The 16,869-nt window shown below is 35.6% G+C and overlaps 1 protein-coding gene across 9 annotated transcripts in view; it reads right to left on the reverse strand.

Annotated features, from left to right (window-relative positions):
* LRP1B (LDL receptor related protein 1B) overlaps nucleotides 1-16,869 on the reverse strand; it is a 1,831,517-nt gene that overhangs the window by 728,866 nt on the left and 1,085,782 nt on the right. For all 9 annotated transcript variants that reach the window (XR_013828854.1, XM_079925113.1, XM_079925117.1 and 6 more), the window contains 4 exons: nucleotides 16,096-16,315; nucleotides 14,004-14,193; nucleotides 11,319-11,441; nucleotides 615-755 (listed from right to left, as the gene is read on the reverse strand). Coding sequence is in view for 8 of the 9 variants with exons in the window: in XM_079925113.1 (XP_079781239.1) it covers nucleotides 615-755; nucleotides 11,319-11,441; nucleotides 14,004-14,193; nucleotides 16,096-16,315 (674 nt within the window). In the remaining variant the exon portion in view is untranslated. The remainder of the gene's footprint in view (nucleotides 1-614; nucleotides 756-11,318; nucleotides 11,442-14,003; nucleotides 14,194-16,095; nucleotides 16,316-16,869) is intronic.

A 16,869-nucleotide genomic window follows, 5' to 3' on the forward strand; every position in this document is an offset into this window, starting at 1 on the left:
CCTACCAGAAATATGAAACTATTCCTATTATAGCAAATGATAAACAGCTAAATAGAAGCTAAAGGGGAGAAAAATCAACCCTTTAATTTCTTTAACAGTCTGAGTGTCCCTATGTGTTTCCTACTATGTATTGAGCCAGTGAAGTTAGGTAATAACATATTCCAAACCCATGTCTGTTTCCTTGGATCATCTTCAAGGCTCTGTTGCCAAGGAGCAATGGAGTGGATCGTGACCTTCTGTACCAGTAATTCTGCCTTGGGGGAGTTTAAATTGATTTTCCACATCTTTAAATTCAGAGATCCGAAGGGTCTCCTATAGCAACCTTTTAACAATGGTACGGTGGCGCGGACAGCACAAAATAGGAAAGAAGAGAATTTCTGGAGCAAGCAAAACGGTAGTATTCAAAGATGGGGAAGGATGAGAAAAACAGTGCTTTAAAACTATGCAAAGGAGATAATCTAAGGTCTAATCTCTATACGAAAGGATGACTGAAAAAAAAAAAAAAGCTAAGTTCAATCTGCATGAATGATACTTTTAGATTTTCCCAAACTGCTTTGATAGTTCACACACTCAAAGACTTGGAAAGTTTTAACATAACTTGAAGGAGAACATACAGCAACTGACTGAATCTTCATCACTTCCATCTAGACAGTCATCATCGCCATCACATTTCCACCGAGCTTGGATACAGTGTCTGTTTCTGCAGCGAAATTCTCCAGCTTTACAAATGTGAGGTAATTCTTCTCCAGGATTAACTACGGTTAAAACAAATCCAAGGTATATAAACACTACTAGATACATTCAGTTCATTAAAATGTAAATTTTGTTATAATAACAAAATACTGATCTCATTTCATTTTATAGAGGATATGAAAACATCTCAACATTGTAGTGGCAACCATCTCTGGAAATGAGAAAATTTTAGGTTTTCCTGACAATAATTATTCTACTAAGAATTCTAAAAATACATTTTAAGCAACTGTCTCCAAAATAATAACCACAATAATACAATACCATCTTATATTTATGTTGTTAGTAGTTTTGCTTTTTAAAGAGCTCTTATTCATAGTCTCAGCTGATCATCATGACAACCTATGAAGAAGGCACGGCAAAGAATTTTACTACCTCCACCTTACACATAAGTACACCAAAAACTAATCAAAGTGAAAAGACAAGGGAATAGCACACAGCATTGATGGCTGTATTTACTTCGCTGGTCTGCAAGTGGAAAAAAACAAACAAACTCAGCTGTGGTTAAGTATTCAAGGAAGTATTAAGTTAATCAAAATGGTTATATACTCAGAATCTATGTTCCATATATCCCATGTTCTCTGATCAAATGTTAGGAATTCCACTGATTGGGATTTATTCGCAAATTGGAAGTGTTGCTATTCTTCTGTTCTCTTTGAGTGGATTCAGTAGAGTCTGAAAAGTGAAGGGAATGTGGCAATGGTTAAAGTAAATGATTTGTATTTCTTGGACTGAAAAAGGTGTTGAATTATCAAAAGCTGGTTTATTACTAGAAGAAACAAGCCAATTTTTCCACCCCAGTTCTGATAGCCTTCAGCTTTATCTTGGGTAACTGCTTAGGACTGATGAACTGTCACAAAACCTATATGCACTCCAATAATAAGGAATAACGAGAAAACATATGTGGCTTTTCCAGAACACTCTGTGTTTCACTCCCTTAACCCTTACATTTTCCCTGCTGCAAAGAATGGAAGAGGGAATGTGACTCTGAACCATAACTGCAGAGAATCTGCTTCAGAGAATTATGCGTGGGGCTGGGCAAGGAAACGCGTCCCATATAATCCAGATTCTTATTTAAGGCCTTAAGGGTGAAAAATAATCAGTGTGGTAAATGAAATATTCAGTTAGATCAAAGGTAATCCTATGTGTCTTCTGTCCCCTCTCAGACAAGCGGACACTGTACACAGGAACTGACAGTAATTTTTCCTGTTTAATCTTTTTCAACAACAAAATGCAGAAGCAGCAATTTCTCTAATGTTGTCTTTCCGTAAGGTCACTTGAAAGTAACAAATTTTGTAAATATACATATTATATATATACATATTCCTGTATATACATATTCATATATATACATATTCAGAGAGAGAGAAAGAAAGAGAACAAATCTCAAATAGGAAATTGCAATAAATAAAAACAAAAATGGGAGATCATTGGGTCTCCTATTCAACCCCAGGGTGCCTTTTTATAGCAGCAACTGGGAATGAGTATGGGACTCAAGACAAGGTGGAGGTGTAGAGACTTCCCTGGTGGCACAGTGGCTAAGAATCCGCCTGCCAATGCAGGGGACACCAGTTTGAGCCCTGGTCCGGGAAGATCCCACATGCTGCAGAGCAGCTAAGCCCATGTGCCACAACTACTGAAGCCCGCATGCCTAGAGCCCATGGTCCGCAACAAGAGAAGCCACCACAATGAGAAGCCTGAGCACCGCAACGAAGAGTAGCTCCCGCTCGCCGCAACTAGAGAAAGCCTGCACACAGCAATGAAGACCCAACGTAGCCAAAAAATAAATAAATCAAATCAAATTAATTAATTGAAAAAAACCACACACATTAAAAAAAAAGGTGGAAGTGTAATCTGGGATGTGTCTGACCATCTCTAGCATCAAGCTTTTCTCTCAAATCTCTAGAACTGACCATTGATAACATGCAAATTTCCCTTATTTTGAGTTTTGTTTGTTCAATTAGACCTTAAGATCTTTGAGGGTGGTATAGTTTCTTTTGACTCTATATAAGCCCAACTTAGAACTGGAACTAGTAGTTTGATTACTTTCTACTGTATAATTATTAAGCCTAACAGTCAATAGTCTCTCAGTGTTTTTTAAAAAAATTTCCATCAGACGAGAAACCTGATTTGAGATGTCACCAGCTTCCTCGCCACTTAAGTTCAGCTTTAAGATTTTCTGTAGTCTCTCTATAGTTTACTCCAAAGAAATAGTAAGCCAATTCTGTTGTTGCATAGCTTGAGGATCGAAAAACCCAAGAAACCATTGATTCTCTTCTGATAACAATCCTACCAATTTAAAAGGCTTAGCTTTCATGGGGTCATTTGATCAAATAACTCAACCCACAGTTGTAAGGAATGATCAAAAGTATCCATATACAAGAGTGAAATTATAGTTTCTTCTAAATAATTATATCTATATTTAAGAAGATTCGTTTGTCTATGGAAAGACAAACTACCCTAGAAAATTGATATTTCTAAACTAAATATTCTTAACATAATCAATTTAGAGAGAAGGTCTCTAAGTCTACTTAGGCTTCAAATGTTTTTCAAGTGATATGTCGATCATTACGGAATAAATGCAAATAGGAAGAATTTCCAAACTTGCTTTAAACATTGTTTCAAACGTATGTGAGTGGTCAGTTATCTTTAAATGTTTGCTCATATAAATGTGGAAATTTTCAAAAACAGATGACAGTGATGTCTAAGGTTTCATTCACGTTTTTCATCATAGGTTATGAATAATTGCTTGAGAACCAGTAGAGCTTACCTCCTGAGATAACTTTTTTATATCTACTGCATCTGATAAAGATTTATATCAATGTCATTCAAACATATCAATATCACTTGTAACAGCAGTTAGGCATTGCTTATATCTGTAATAAGAGATGCATTAAAACATATACAAATATTTTTGATGTTTTAAAGTTTGTCTACAATTATTCTAACCCCTGTAATTTGTTGGAGAGGCATTTCTCCATGGTGTTTCTACATGTCTTGTGTCAGTTTTTATTCTGGACTTTTTTTCAAGGATGTTTATGCAGCTAACAGTCTTGGAAGATCGAAGCAGAGCTTCCTTTCAGAGCAGAGAGCAAGTCTGTTTCTTGACCAGGATAGTAAAGGTAATGTCTCTCTTCAGGGCAAAGGTTGGTCCTCACATGATGTGGAGGTGGGGTAGGGCAAGAAGAACCAAGGTGCACATGAAACTTCAGCAACCTGCTTTGCCATGAGTAATAAAATCCTTTGTGTCTGATCAAAGGATTGAATGTCTTCTGTCTAAATCTATGAAACGCTGGTGGGCTAACATGCTAGATTGCAATTAGGGGAAAATTTAAGACCCTTCATAATAGTAAAGAATTTTTTTAAGAAACTGGATTCTGATTTTCAAAGTCTCCCAGGGCGTTCGGCATCAGCCCTAACCCAAGTCTCCCAGATGGAATCAGTTGTTATATCACAGAGAAACCATGATATCAACGCTGCCTAGGTTTGCTCAGGATACATACATAATGATAAAAGACAGGTTATTTTTGAGCCAGCAATGTCCATTATCACAATAAAATTTAATGTGATAGGTGATAATCTGGATAAGATGGCAGTTTAGACATCCCAAAGCATGGTCTTTTTCTCAGCGTTGACCTAACTGTGGAACTGGGTAGCAACATCATCTATCATAAGACCCTAGCTGATGGCCAGGCAATCTACCAACTTTTGCAAGAATCAACAAGATGATGAAGCAAGTATATCTGGCATCATTAAAAGAGGGAATAGCATTCATAAGAAAATAAGATTAGTGTTCTGTACACCTTGTACAAACTTCTATAAAGGAGTTATTTTATAGTTAACTTTCACATATCTAGTTGTTTTTATGAGGTCTTTGAAGGTAGGAAGGATAACGCCACATACAGAACAGAACAGTGCCTAGAACAGAACTAGTTGTAGAGGAGATGTTCAAAATTATTTGTTGCCCAACTTACTGGAATTAACAGAGACTGATAATTCTACATTACAGCCATTATTGTAATGAGAGATTCTACCTCTGGAGACTGAATAAATACTTCAGGAAAACACTATTACTTCAACTGGCTCAGCAGCTAATGCTCTTCTCCTTTCACCCAAGTACATGAATGAAGTTAGCTTAATTTAAGGGAAAAAAGACTGAAATGTAGCTAGAGAGAAAGAAAGAGTGATAAAGTTCCCCGCCAACCAAGAAAGCAAACATACAGGAAAAGCTCCATGTATGTCTCTTGCTTCCAGTGCTTAATGTGACAGAACCCATATTGCACTTGGGGATGTAGGCACAGCCAGAAAGTGCTTTCCATATATTAACAAATGCTATTCTTACAAGCTTTGCTTCAGAGTCGTACTTTGCACTGTGAAGTTGAAAACTGAATTCAAAACCTGTAATTCTACAGCCAGGGTCACTTCTAGTAAAAATATTACAACATTATCTCACCAGGAAGAAAACTGACAAAGTAATAAACAATCCTTTAATTTAACCAGGATCAGAAATAAAATGACATGAATCATGGCATGCCTGGCAAGGAACTGCCAGTTCTCACACATCCTATGATGCCTGCTGTTAGAGCAGTGGAATTAGAAGGTCTCTGCAGGACTTGTCAATACACTGCAAAGGGAAATATGCACTCTAGAATTAATTATTTTCTTTGGTAAAAACTGCTAGAGTGATTGCTAGAGCTAATGTCGAGATTCAATGAGGTAAATGAAGAAACCTTACTAATAAACCATTTTTATTTTATTTTAGCTTTGAATCATCTATTTGGATCTCAGCCCAGCGACTGGATTTAATAACATATGTCCCTGGTCTTGTTTTAATAAGCTGTGGTGCCCATGAACAAGTGTCTATATTTCTAATTTTGCTTTTCTTCTTTTCAACCTCAGTGTGGTAATCTATTCTAAACTGATTCTTGTCTCCTCTCTCAATTGATAATTTGCTCTTGACTATATCATCACAGCATTAGTCCCAGGACAAAAATAAAATAAAGTTTCCCTATTGTCCTTATATGCTTCATATTATGATATGTTTATTTGCTTAACAAACTGTATCTTGCATTTTGGGAGTACAGAGTTTCTTAATTATCCCTTGATATGAGCAGGGAAAGAGAAAAACCTAAAAGAAAACTTGAAGTTGTAGTTTGCTGGATGACTCTGGATAAGATTGCCTATACTGGAAGGCAGCATGAAAAATGCTGCTATGGTTTTGGAATTTTCTCCTTAGACCATAGCAGGATGACGTTTCATTAGATAGAGTGGTCTTCTGAGCAGCAAACCTAAGTGGTACATAATCTTCCTACGCACAGAAGGCCATACATATTCATCTGGATGGGGCTTCTAAACTTTTTACTGCCTTAAACTTTTTATTACACATTAGACTGTATATATCCTAGAACATAAGGCTTGTCACAGCTGAACAGATAAATGGCTCAGCCATGGTGGAGCACTGTTTTTGACGAGTAATGTATCTGGTGTTCCAGAAGGTGAAGGAGGTCACAGAGTACCACTGACATATAACTGTGCAATGCTACCCTTGGATGACCAATATTTGGGGCAATGTTTAAGTTGCTTTCTTGGGACTAAGGCATATTGGAAAGCTCTGTTCTTTTTCTTTTTCTGTCCAGGCCACTAAAGAGGCATTTAAAGAATTACTATGTTACTGTCTCATTACTCTAGACAAAATTATGCTGCTATTTTAAAAGAAATAGTGACTATCATTTTTTTATTTTTGTAGGAGCTTAACTTCCATTCTCAGGATTACTCTTGTCCTCATTTATTAATTTTCTATGCTATGTGATTTTTCCCTACAAAGGCATCAAGATAAATTTAAAAAAAACTCACTTGATAATTGATCAACTGGCTTTCCATATGCTTCTCCAGGGCAGTAAGTTTCCAGTGACTATGCTACACCAGGCCTCATTTCTAATTATGAGAAGACTTGACCATGACACACGAAATTCACAAGGACAAAGAGTCCAGCCTACTCTCATTCTTGATTCCTTCCAGGCATGGCATTAGAATACATCCTCAGTCAATCACGTAACATGCCAATATTTTTCTGCTGGGTGAATGCCTTTTCTGGCATTGCCTTCTGCTACAGGTTCATTGAGAAACAACCGTTGGTGTTTATTTCTGGCGTGACCATCTGCCAATGGGTTTTTGTTCATTTGATGCCAATTCACTGAGGATGACTAAAACCAGGATGATCGTATCTCAGTGGTTGCAACATGTATTTTCGTTTTGCTCACATATTTAGATTTAATCCAGATTAAAGAATTAATCCAGTTGAGACCAGTTCACAAAATTATAATCTAGCCTGAACTAAATCAGAAGCCCAGAGAAATCAACATTAATGAGACGTGAGTGACACACTGATATCTGTTTTGCACTATACTCTGCAACCACAAACTCTATTTGTAGTCCTTTTGCACTGTAATTTCCTCATCTGCAAACTAAGGCTGAAATTTCCTTATAAAAACCTTTACTAATGAATAGAAACTGGAATAATTTATACGAACACACTTTGACTTCTTTTCAATAAATGAGATACTATAGTATTTCTCTTGATTTTTCCTATTATATTTGAAAGGAACCTAGACAAATTGCATGCCATATTAAAAATCTAGTAAAAATTTTGACAACTAAATGCAATAATAAATTCTCAAATAAAAGCTCACCTGTTTTTGTTGATTTAACATTGTTTAGTGTAACGACTATAGGTAAAACAATCTTCTTTTTTAATCCCCTTTTTCTGCATTGGGATTAACTCAGCAATGAATTGTAAGTATTAAAAAGACACCAAGAGTCTCAGAAAACTTTCCTTTAATTTTCACCAGATATATAATCACATGTGAACTATCATAACAAATCTCGTAACATCAGCTACATGACCAATATTGTGTACAGTATTTCTTTACAAGCCAAAAGCCACCTAATTTTTATTTACACAGAGATATCCAGTGATAAATCTTTTGTATAATCAATCTCAATATGCACATATATATGCCAACTCATAAGGAATCTGTAAATTTTTAACGGGGAATAAGAATGAAGGTAATAGGAAATATAATTTGGAGGCAAACAATACAAGTAATTATAACTCACACAACTAAAATTAAAGAACTAATTAGAAAATTTAAAGAGTAAAAACCATCTAGATATTAGTACCTGATGTATAAGCTCTCCCTCCAAATTCCCATGATGAAAACAAAGATAAAGAACGAAAACTCACAAGATCCTTGAGAATTCAGCCTCTTGATTATTCTATTGACACTATCTTAAGTGAATTTTGACGTTTTTGCAAGACCAAGAAGACTAGATTTAAATATTCAATCAGAAGCCTCTCTAAGTTATACCACTAGAAACCGAATAAGCTTGTCTATTTTTAGGTAGGGAAAAAGGCCCTTTGCTCCTCCAGTGCTGACTGTAAGGTCTGTGCCTACCACAAAAAGGAGATACTGCAGTGTTACTTTCCATCCTTGAGAGGAATTCTGGTGGTACAGCAAAGGCAGGATGAGACCTGGTGGAGGTCCACAAAGGTTACTATCTGTGTGTGTATGTGCGTCTGTATGTGTGCATTTCATCTGTTCAAATGTCAAAATCATTCAGTTGGAATAGCAAAGGATCTCATTTTGTACCAGAAAAATAATCTTAGAAGAATCTGTGGGAGAAATTAAACTATGAAATGTAAACATAAATCATACCATTTATCCTGATAACTAAGATAAGATTTAATCTACCAGGCAACTGGACAGACTTTATGCTATTCAAAGCAATGCTTAGCTTAATCCCTGTCTATTCCCAAACTATGGGTCTTGGTAGATCTCCTCTCTTCTGATGCAAACAACAACCAAATGGAAATTACTAAATAATGCCACAGAACAAAGGAAGGGATACCATCTGATGAATCAAAGCAAGTACACTTCAGAGAATTACTTTCTACAGGAAAATATATAGGCAATTTTTAAAATACTACTAATAATGGGAAAAAAACCTTGCCCACAGGTAACATTCATATTTGTGCTTTGAAGTATATTATCTCAAAATCTAATTAAAGAATATTTCTCGAATTTTGAAGAAAAATTTGTTTGGTCAACAATTAATAACCAGAAGAATTGCTATTCACATATAAAGGCAAAGGAGACATATTTGGAATACAGAACTCTACAATATACATTTTTTGTAGTCATCTTGAAGAAGTTATTTCAAATTATACTCCATCTCTCCTATACATCAGTGAAAATTAATAAACAATGAAGAACTAAAAGTTTGAGTACTAACCAATACAACTAGTGAAGCACTGATCCAGGTCTAAAAGAAAATATTGTAAAGTTGATCAAAAATCTATAAATGTTAAAACATCTTTAAAGAGACTTACTGTTTGATAATTCAAAATAATATTCCTTGTCAGAAATCCTAAATTATAATAAGAAGTGAAATTAAGGAAGATGAAGAGAATAGAATGAAGGAAGCCAAAGTCCTCATCTCAAATAGTTGAAACTCAAAATTATAGAAATAGAACTTAATTGGTGATATTTATTCCAAAGGCTTAAAGAAGATGAGAAGATATAACAAACTAACCATGGACAATACGGTCAAATACAAAAGGAATCATAAACAGTACAGTAACACACAAATAATATATAATAATGTATCAGAAATAATACCATACATCAAGTAGGAAAAGGTGACAAATAGCTTAAAAAGCAGTCATTAAAAATCATATTTACAGAAAACATTTAGTTACATGGTAAAATGCTTATGCTCATATTAAGTAAAATAAGGGACAAAATAATTTATATTAGTACGATCCAAAATTTGTAAAGTATAACATAATTAAGAGTTCAATCACCAAAATGAAATAATTTAGGATCTAAATTCCAAATGTTCTACATACTAATTACATGAACTTCTAAAAGTTATTAACCTCTCAGTCTAAATTTTAAATCATAAAATGAGATAGTAATAGTATCTTCCTTATACGATTATTGTAAGGACTAATGAGAATCATGAACCTTTTTTTTTAAAATGCCACATCCAGTATAAGAATTCAATAAATGTTAACTACGATTATTATTAGTAGTAGAAAAAATAATAACTTCTATGATATATAATTATAAAGATCCCCATGAAAATGTCCTAGAAGCTTATTGTTGAATAATGGCATTATAAATAGATTTTTCATTAATGTTTTTATATTTCTCAAATGTTACTATTTATTAAATCAGCTTTAGAAATCCACATTAAAAAAATTTTTTAGCCACATCTCTTCTTCTCTAAAAGAAATAAGACATCACAGATAAGCTGAAGTCTTCTTTGTTACACTTATTTCTTCTTCTGCCTCCCAGAGACATCATTATAACTAATGGAGAAATACATGAAATATTTATTCAAGTTTGTGATGGTAATTTTATGTGTCAACTTGACTAGGCGACCGAGTGCCCAGATTTGTGTCAAACATTACTCTGTTGTGTCTGTGAGAGTGTTTTTGATGAGATTAACATTTGAATCAGTAGACCAAATTAAAGCAGACTGCCCTCCCTAATGTGAGAGGCCCTCATCCAATCAGCTGAATAGAAAAAAAGGCCTACTTTCCTGCAAGTAACAGGAATTCTTCCTACCTGATTGCTTGAACTGTGACGTTTTGGTTTTGGTTTCGGTTTTCCTGACTTTGGACTCAAACTGAAACACTGGCTCTTCTTGGGTGTCAGGCCTACCAAGCATTCAGATTGGAACTACACCAATGGCACTCCTGAGATTCCAGCTTGCTGACTGCAGATCTTGGGACTGTCAGCCTCCATAATGGCAAGAGCCAAAAAAAAAAATCTTCTTCTCTGTCTCTATACGTGTACATCTTATTGATTCTGTTTCTCTGGAGAATCATGAGTAACACACAATTCAAGATTAAGTCATTCCAGAAATATTTATATTGCACTCAATATATGCATGGCATCGTTGCTGTCATTGTGCCTAAGGGACATGATGTGTGTAGACAGGACAAGTTTCAAAAGGGTTACATTGGAAAAGCAAGATGAAGTAAACTGAGGAAGGTCGGCAAAAGTTAATCAAGTGCTTTTAATCCAGGTCAAGCAATTCAGTTAGTTCTCTATTTTGATAAAGTGTAGAAATTCCCCGGAAGTCTCTTATTGCCTCCTTTCTTGCTATTCACCACCAAGTATAGATAACTGAGCTTTCTATGCTATTTAAAGTAATAAATATCTATGTAACCAAGAACTATGCATTTTTACTTACAACTACTGATGGTGAGGTTCCTTAATTTCAAGAAATATTTTCTTCTGTGGCACATACTTATTTATAATTTTCATTAAACTAGATGGAGCAGTGACAGGATACTCAGCTAAACTTCATCATTATCATTATTCATCTGTGTATTAGATATTAATTCCATTGATTATTTATAGTCTAAAAAGAATTATACCTAAGTCATTACCTGAATTTCTCTTTTCAAGTTTGATTTTAATTCCTTTGGTTTCATCTGCTTCTGTGCCTCAGAAAGACAGCTATAAACAATGAGTGTAACATGAAAAGACACTTACATGTGCAAGTGGTCCCATTTTCATCTAAAAGTTGATTATCAGCACAAGCACATACTCGGCCTCCTGGAATGGCCAAGCACAATGTACTACAGCCTCCATTATTTACTCGGCACATGTTGTCACCTGCAAGAGGAGGGAAGAAAATATGTCAGAGAACTCTGATTGCATACAAGGTTAGCTGGTTCAGGCCCATGTTCTTTCCAGGAGATGTACATGGCGTAAAAATGTACACACACACACACACACACACACACACACACACACACACACGCCACCAATAATACCTATTTATTAATGTAATAAGGATTCCTGCTGAATCCTAAATGAGATTTAAAAATGTTTGAAAATATATGATGCATTGGTAGATAGGAGGAATTTACAAGTTGGTTAGAAGAGATAGAGGTTTGTGTGCGGAGAGGTAACAGGAGAGAAAAGGACAAAGTGGACAGAATGGTGTCTGTCCAGGACAATTTCCTAGAATGGGCCCAGTGTATGCAAGTTTGAGCTCTTTAGAAAGTAGACCACCGGCACTTGGAATGTGCCTTTGGATCCGAAGTCAACAGAAAGCAAACACTGGGGAAACGGGTGGGATTTTCCTTCCTCTTCTGCAAGGAGTACATTGGCATGTGAGTGCATTGAGGAATACAAGGAATGCAGGCTATCTGTAAAGCCTGAAAAATGAGCATCCTTGCTGGTACCAGGAGAGTGTACAGTACACAAGGGTAACATGTTGTCCCAGTGGACCTAAACAGCAGAGGCACTGATAAGGCACGCAGTTGCTATCAGTAAAGTAGGCCTGAGGGAAAATTCATAAAGGTGTTATTCATGAACATATGTGAGACACTCCTGGACACTCAGATAAAACTGAGGTAAATTTTTCAAGAGGCTGGAGAATCTGTTTTATAAAGGTGTAGGTAAAAGTAAATAAAATTTAGGTAGTCACCATTTGGATGCCACTTATTCCTACAAGTTGGAAAGGCAAGGAAGAAAGTATATTTTCAGGTCCTGATTTTCAGAAGAAGAAAATGTCAGGACTTGTATCCAAGGGCAAGTCCATTTTACAGTAAGTCAAGGCATTTCTCATCCCATGTGTTGCATTTAATCAATGAACTCTTTAAAGCAACTAGAATTTTAAAGAACATGAAGACTGTGAAAATGTCCTGCAATTTGGCAGAGGGGAGTTCATTGACGACATTCAAGATGAACAATTTTTAAAGAAAATGGAAACAGGAAATGTGACTGTATACTGATTAGTATAATGAAATCCAGAAAACTAGTGACCGTAAAATTAGAGGGAACAGCAGTCCTGCAAACAAGAGCCTGCAGCAGGTGAGGAGGGTTGTTGCTGTTCATAATGTTGTCTCCAGTTCATTGTAGACAAACTACAATTGTGGTGGGGCAGCTGACGTGAACAGAAAATATTACCGTTTGATCTATCCAGGCAACTGCCTCTATTCTTCATTTCTTGTCCACAAGTATAACTTATACCATCTCAAATAATTAAGTTTTATTCTTTTTTTTTTTTTTTTGAGGTACGCAGGCCTCTCACTGTTGCGGCCTCTCCCGTTGCGGACGACAGGCTCCGGACGCGCAGGCTCGGGGGCCATGGCTCACGGGCCCAGCCGCTCCGCGGCATGTGGGATCTTCCCGGACCAGGGCACGAACCCATGTCCCCTGCATCGGCAGGCGGACTCTCAACCACTGTGCCACCAGGGAAGCCCAATTTTTATTCTTTTTGAAGACAATTTTATCTTTTATTAGCTATTGAAACTTCTTAGTTTATGTACTTCCATTATTTTATCAAATTGCATTTCTATCCCAGTGAGGCAATTTCAATACAGTAGAAAAAAGTGAAGCCCTTGAATAAGATAGTTTGCTTTACAAATCTCTGATTAAGCCAAAATATCTTCAAAAAAACTCTTGTTGTTAGGTAACTTCCTACTGCCAACATACACACTGAAAAAATTTAATGTTCATTAAATTTTCACAAGGATATCCGTATTAAAAAGAGAAACAGTGACTATTCATAACCAAAAATCTACCACATAATTTACTAAACTTTTTTTTTGTTTGTTACCTAAGTTCTGAGTCATGCTGTTTGTGGATGGCCTAATAAATATTAATAACTGATGTAGATAAAAAGATACAAGAATATTATCTGATTTTAATAAGATATGAATATCATGGTAGATTGTTTCACTTTTATAACATCTAAAATAATTAAATGTTCCTTAAATGTATATGAAATTAATCAGATAAATATACTAAGATACTTTAAAAAATACTATTTTCCTTGTATAATGTATTTTTTAACATTTTCCCATAATGTTCCTTCCACACTGAAAGTTTTTCCACTGCTCACAATACTGACTCTTTGAAAACACTGAGGATTTTTTACTTCAAATGACAGCCTTTTTCAGTGAAGATGACATGAAAAAGGAAGTATTTGGAGAAAACCTTGAACGTCACTTAAATAGAATTCCCAGAGTTACTCACTCAGGATATTTTGAACAATAAATAATAAATTTTTATGGTAACAAAGTCTAAGATTTGAGTGACTTTGGAGTGACTAGACACCTTTTATCAGAAAACTTCAGCAACACTGTCAAAATAAAGTCTTTATGCAACCTCTTGAAATATTATTATATGTGAAACTCAGAAGCAATTTTATCTGGTTTTTAATACCTTGTTGCTTTTGAGGATCATAAATCTGAAGTCCAAACAGGGGTGGTCTTTCACGCCTCAGTAATGTCACCTCATTCGTTATCAAATCTAGTTGAAAAATGGAACCATTCATATAATCAGTCCAGAACACATAATTCCCATGATGCGACAGTCCAAAAGGATGGTTCAACTCTTTCCCACTGTAAACAATCTGTAAAATATAAACACATTGTGAAAAATCAGACCTGACCTTTAGAAACATAACCAAATATTTAGAGAAGCTGATATTCAAATAAGTAGAACAGATAATGATCTAACTAATAACTTACAGTTTCTTTCAGTGTATTTGAAAAATGGATTTCACAATGTGAGCATATTTTTTTGTTTTTAGGACATGTTATTTGAAGGAGACCATTTACATTTCATCCATTTCAATTCTCTCATACATGGCATTATATATATGGTCAAGAAATGCAAACATTAAAATGACCTTGCCTGATACTCTTCCCTATCTCTTTTCTTTATGATATTCCGGTATCATATTCTGGCACAGAAACTGATCTGAGTAATTAGTGGCATTATGTATATTGCAGTATTGCTCATCCAACAGCCAAGGGATACAGCATGGTCTAACAACACTGGGAGTGGAAGGAATCCCTCTATTCAGTTGGATTAATGCAAACTGAAGAAATCTAGGCGATGATAGGGAGGAAGGTAAAATTTTAATTTTGAACATAGAAACATTTATTGGTAGTAAACAGATATACGAGACTCCTGGCTAATTTTAATTCCGCTTGTCTTGATATATTCTTTACATTCCCGTGTATTTTGTGGTTGTTTAAACTACACAGTGGAGCAATCCTGTGATAAGTTCTGTTTTGCACGTAAGGCTGTAGAAGAGAATAGGAATCATACCCCATAATAATAATACTTTTTCGTTTTTCACAATTTATAAAATGATACTGTATACAATATGAAATAGCCTTTTGGACTCAATTCATCTAATATGAGAGGATTGAGCAAGTTATCCAAATAATATAGGGTTAAAAACTGAAATTTTGCTCCTTTTATCTGAACTCTTCATACCAAATTTTCATATGTTGAATAATTGAGACAGTTTATTATTTTTCTTTGCTCACTTCCATGTAGGCTAAAATATGCTGGCTAATAAAGTGCTATGTATATTGTGTACATATCAACATCTTCAAAGGGATCATAAATATTTTTTAACACCTCTTAAGTATGTGACATTAGGTTAAAAGTAAATCAATTTTATTTATTTGGGGAAAGACATTTAAAGTACTCTTAGAGTTAACCAATGACTGAAATGGTCTTAACTGATTAGTACATTATATTTCTCAAAGAGAATACTTAATAAATGGGCTTGGCCAATTGTGCAATCTTCCTTTCTAAAAAAGAAGAAAGTGTATTGTCAAAGGAAACATTTTGGTAACTTCTAATATTCCATTTTTCTAAATATCATTTAACTAAACAGTCAAAGCCAGTTCATAATGTTATATGTGCTTAGGTGATTATAAGACAGAGTACAGAGGCGATATTTTGCCAACACAGTCAACTTCATCCTCGATCTCACTGAAGAACTGCAAAATCATCTTGCAACGATTCTACCAAAAGAGGTAAGAAGATGTTGATATTTATTCACACCCATAGGCTTGAAGTTCAACCCACTCTTGTGTTTTAGTTTCAATGTCATGAAGTTCTTTATTTGAATAAATGAATTCTAATTACTTTGTCATAATACATAGGTTACATTTCAGGTGCAAATATTGAAGATATTTGATCCGAGCTGGGGTGCTTGGTCCTAGCAAACATCAATAATGTAGAAAAACTGCATTTTCAAACAGCTCTGATATGCTGAGAGCTTCTCTGAAAAGTCCCACAAATGCTGGCATGCCACAGTGAGCTGGGCCTGGTCTCCCGGAGCCAAGTACCAGCTGCACTGCTTAATGCTCAGCCCCCTTCAGCCACCCCACAGAGACTACTGGCAGCCACCTCAGAGGGGTAAAAATAAACTTGAAAGTATTTTTAACACAACACAACAAGGCTCTGTGACAGGAGCCTGTGGGTTAAAACAGCAGCATTTGTCTTTTACCTTCCTGTGAGTTCCATTCAAAAACACTTTTTCAATATGATCATAATAGGCATCACACCAGTATAATGTGTGGGTGTGAAAGTCCAGAGTTAAGCCGTTTGGCCACAGCATCTTTGAAGTCACAAAAATCTGCCGACTGAAGCCATCCATCCAGGCCTTCTCAATCCTTCCCACGCTGTCATCTATTTCATCTTCCTCCCAGTCTGTCCAATACATCCAACTAAGACATTAAAAACAAGAGCGCACGCGTGTCATTTCAACCAGCCACCATATAGACAGATACTTCCTCAGATTTGACGCCTCCATAAAATGTAGTTACATTCTGATTTGTTCTCCTACCTGAATGCTGATCTGCCCGGAGGAGGCAGCTGCGAAGTACTCAGGGAAGGTGAGATTTGTTCAGGGGAGCCAATTAGACACATTTCAGAAAACGCACGACCACCACAATGGCACTAACTGGCCTCGTTTATTAATTAACCTAACAGCAAGTGCCAAATCCTGATTTTCTTTGGTGTTGGTACCAAAAGTTTGGGAAATGATTCTCGAGACATGACTGACTATTTTTAAATGTCCGTTTGATAAAACATATAATCAACTATGTGTTTAAAAAGCAGATGAACTGGCAAGGGAATGAGAGCACAGTTAATGATCTACTCCAGACTTTATTTAATCTCATATGAGTTATTTATTTTTTTAAAGGCAGGCAGTTGGATTTTCTCTGTTATAAAGGGCACAGTCATACTGGGTTTGTTTGGCCAGGTCTAATTTGTCTTC

Source organism: Stenella coeruleoalba (assembly GCF_951394435.1).
Source record: "Stenella coeruleoalba genome assembly, chromosome: 6".
NCBI lineage: Eukaryota > Metazoa > Chordata > Mammalia > Artiodactyla > Delphinidae > Stenella > Stenella coeruleoalba.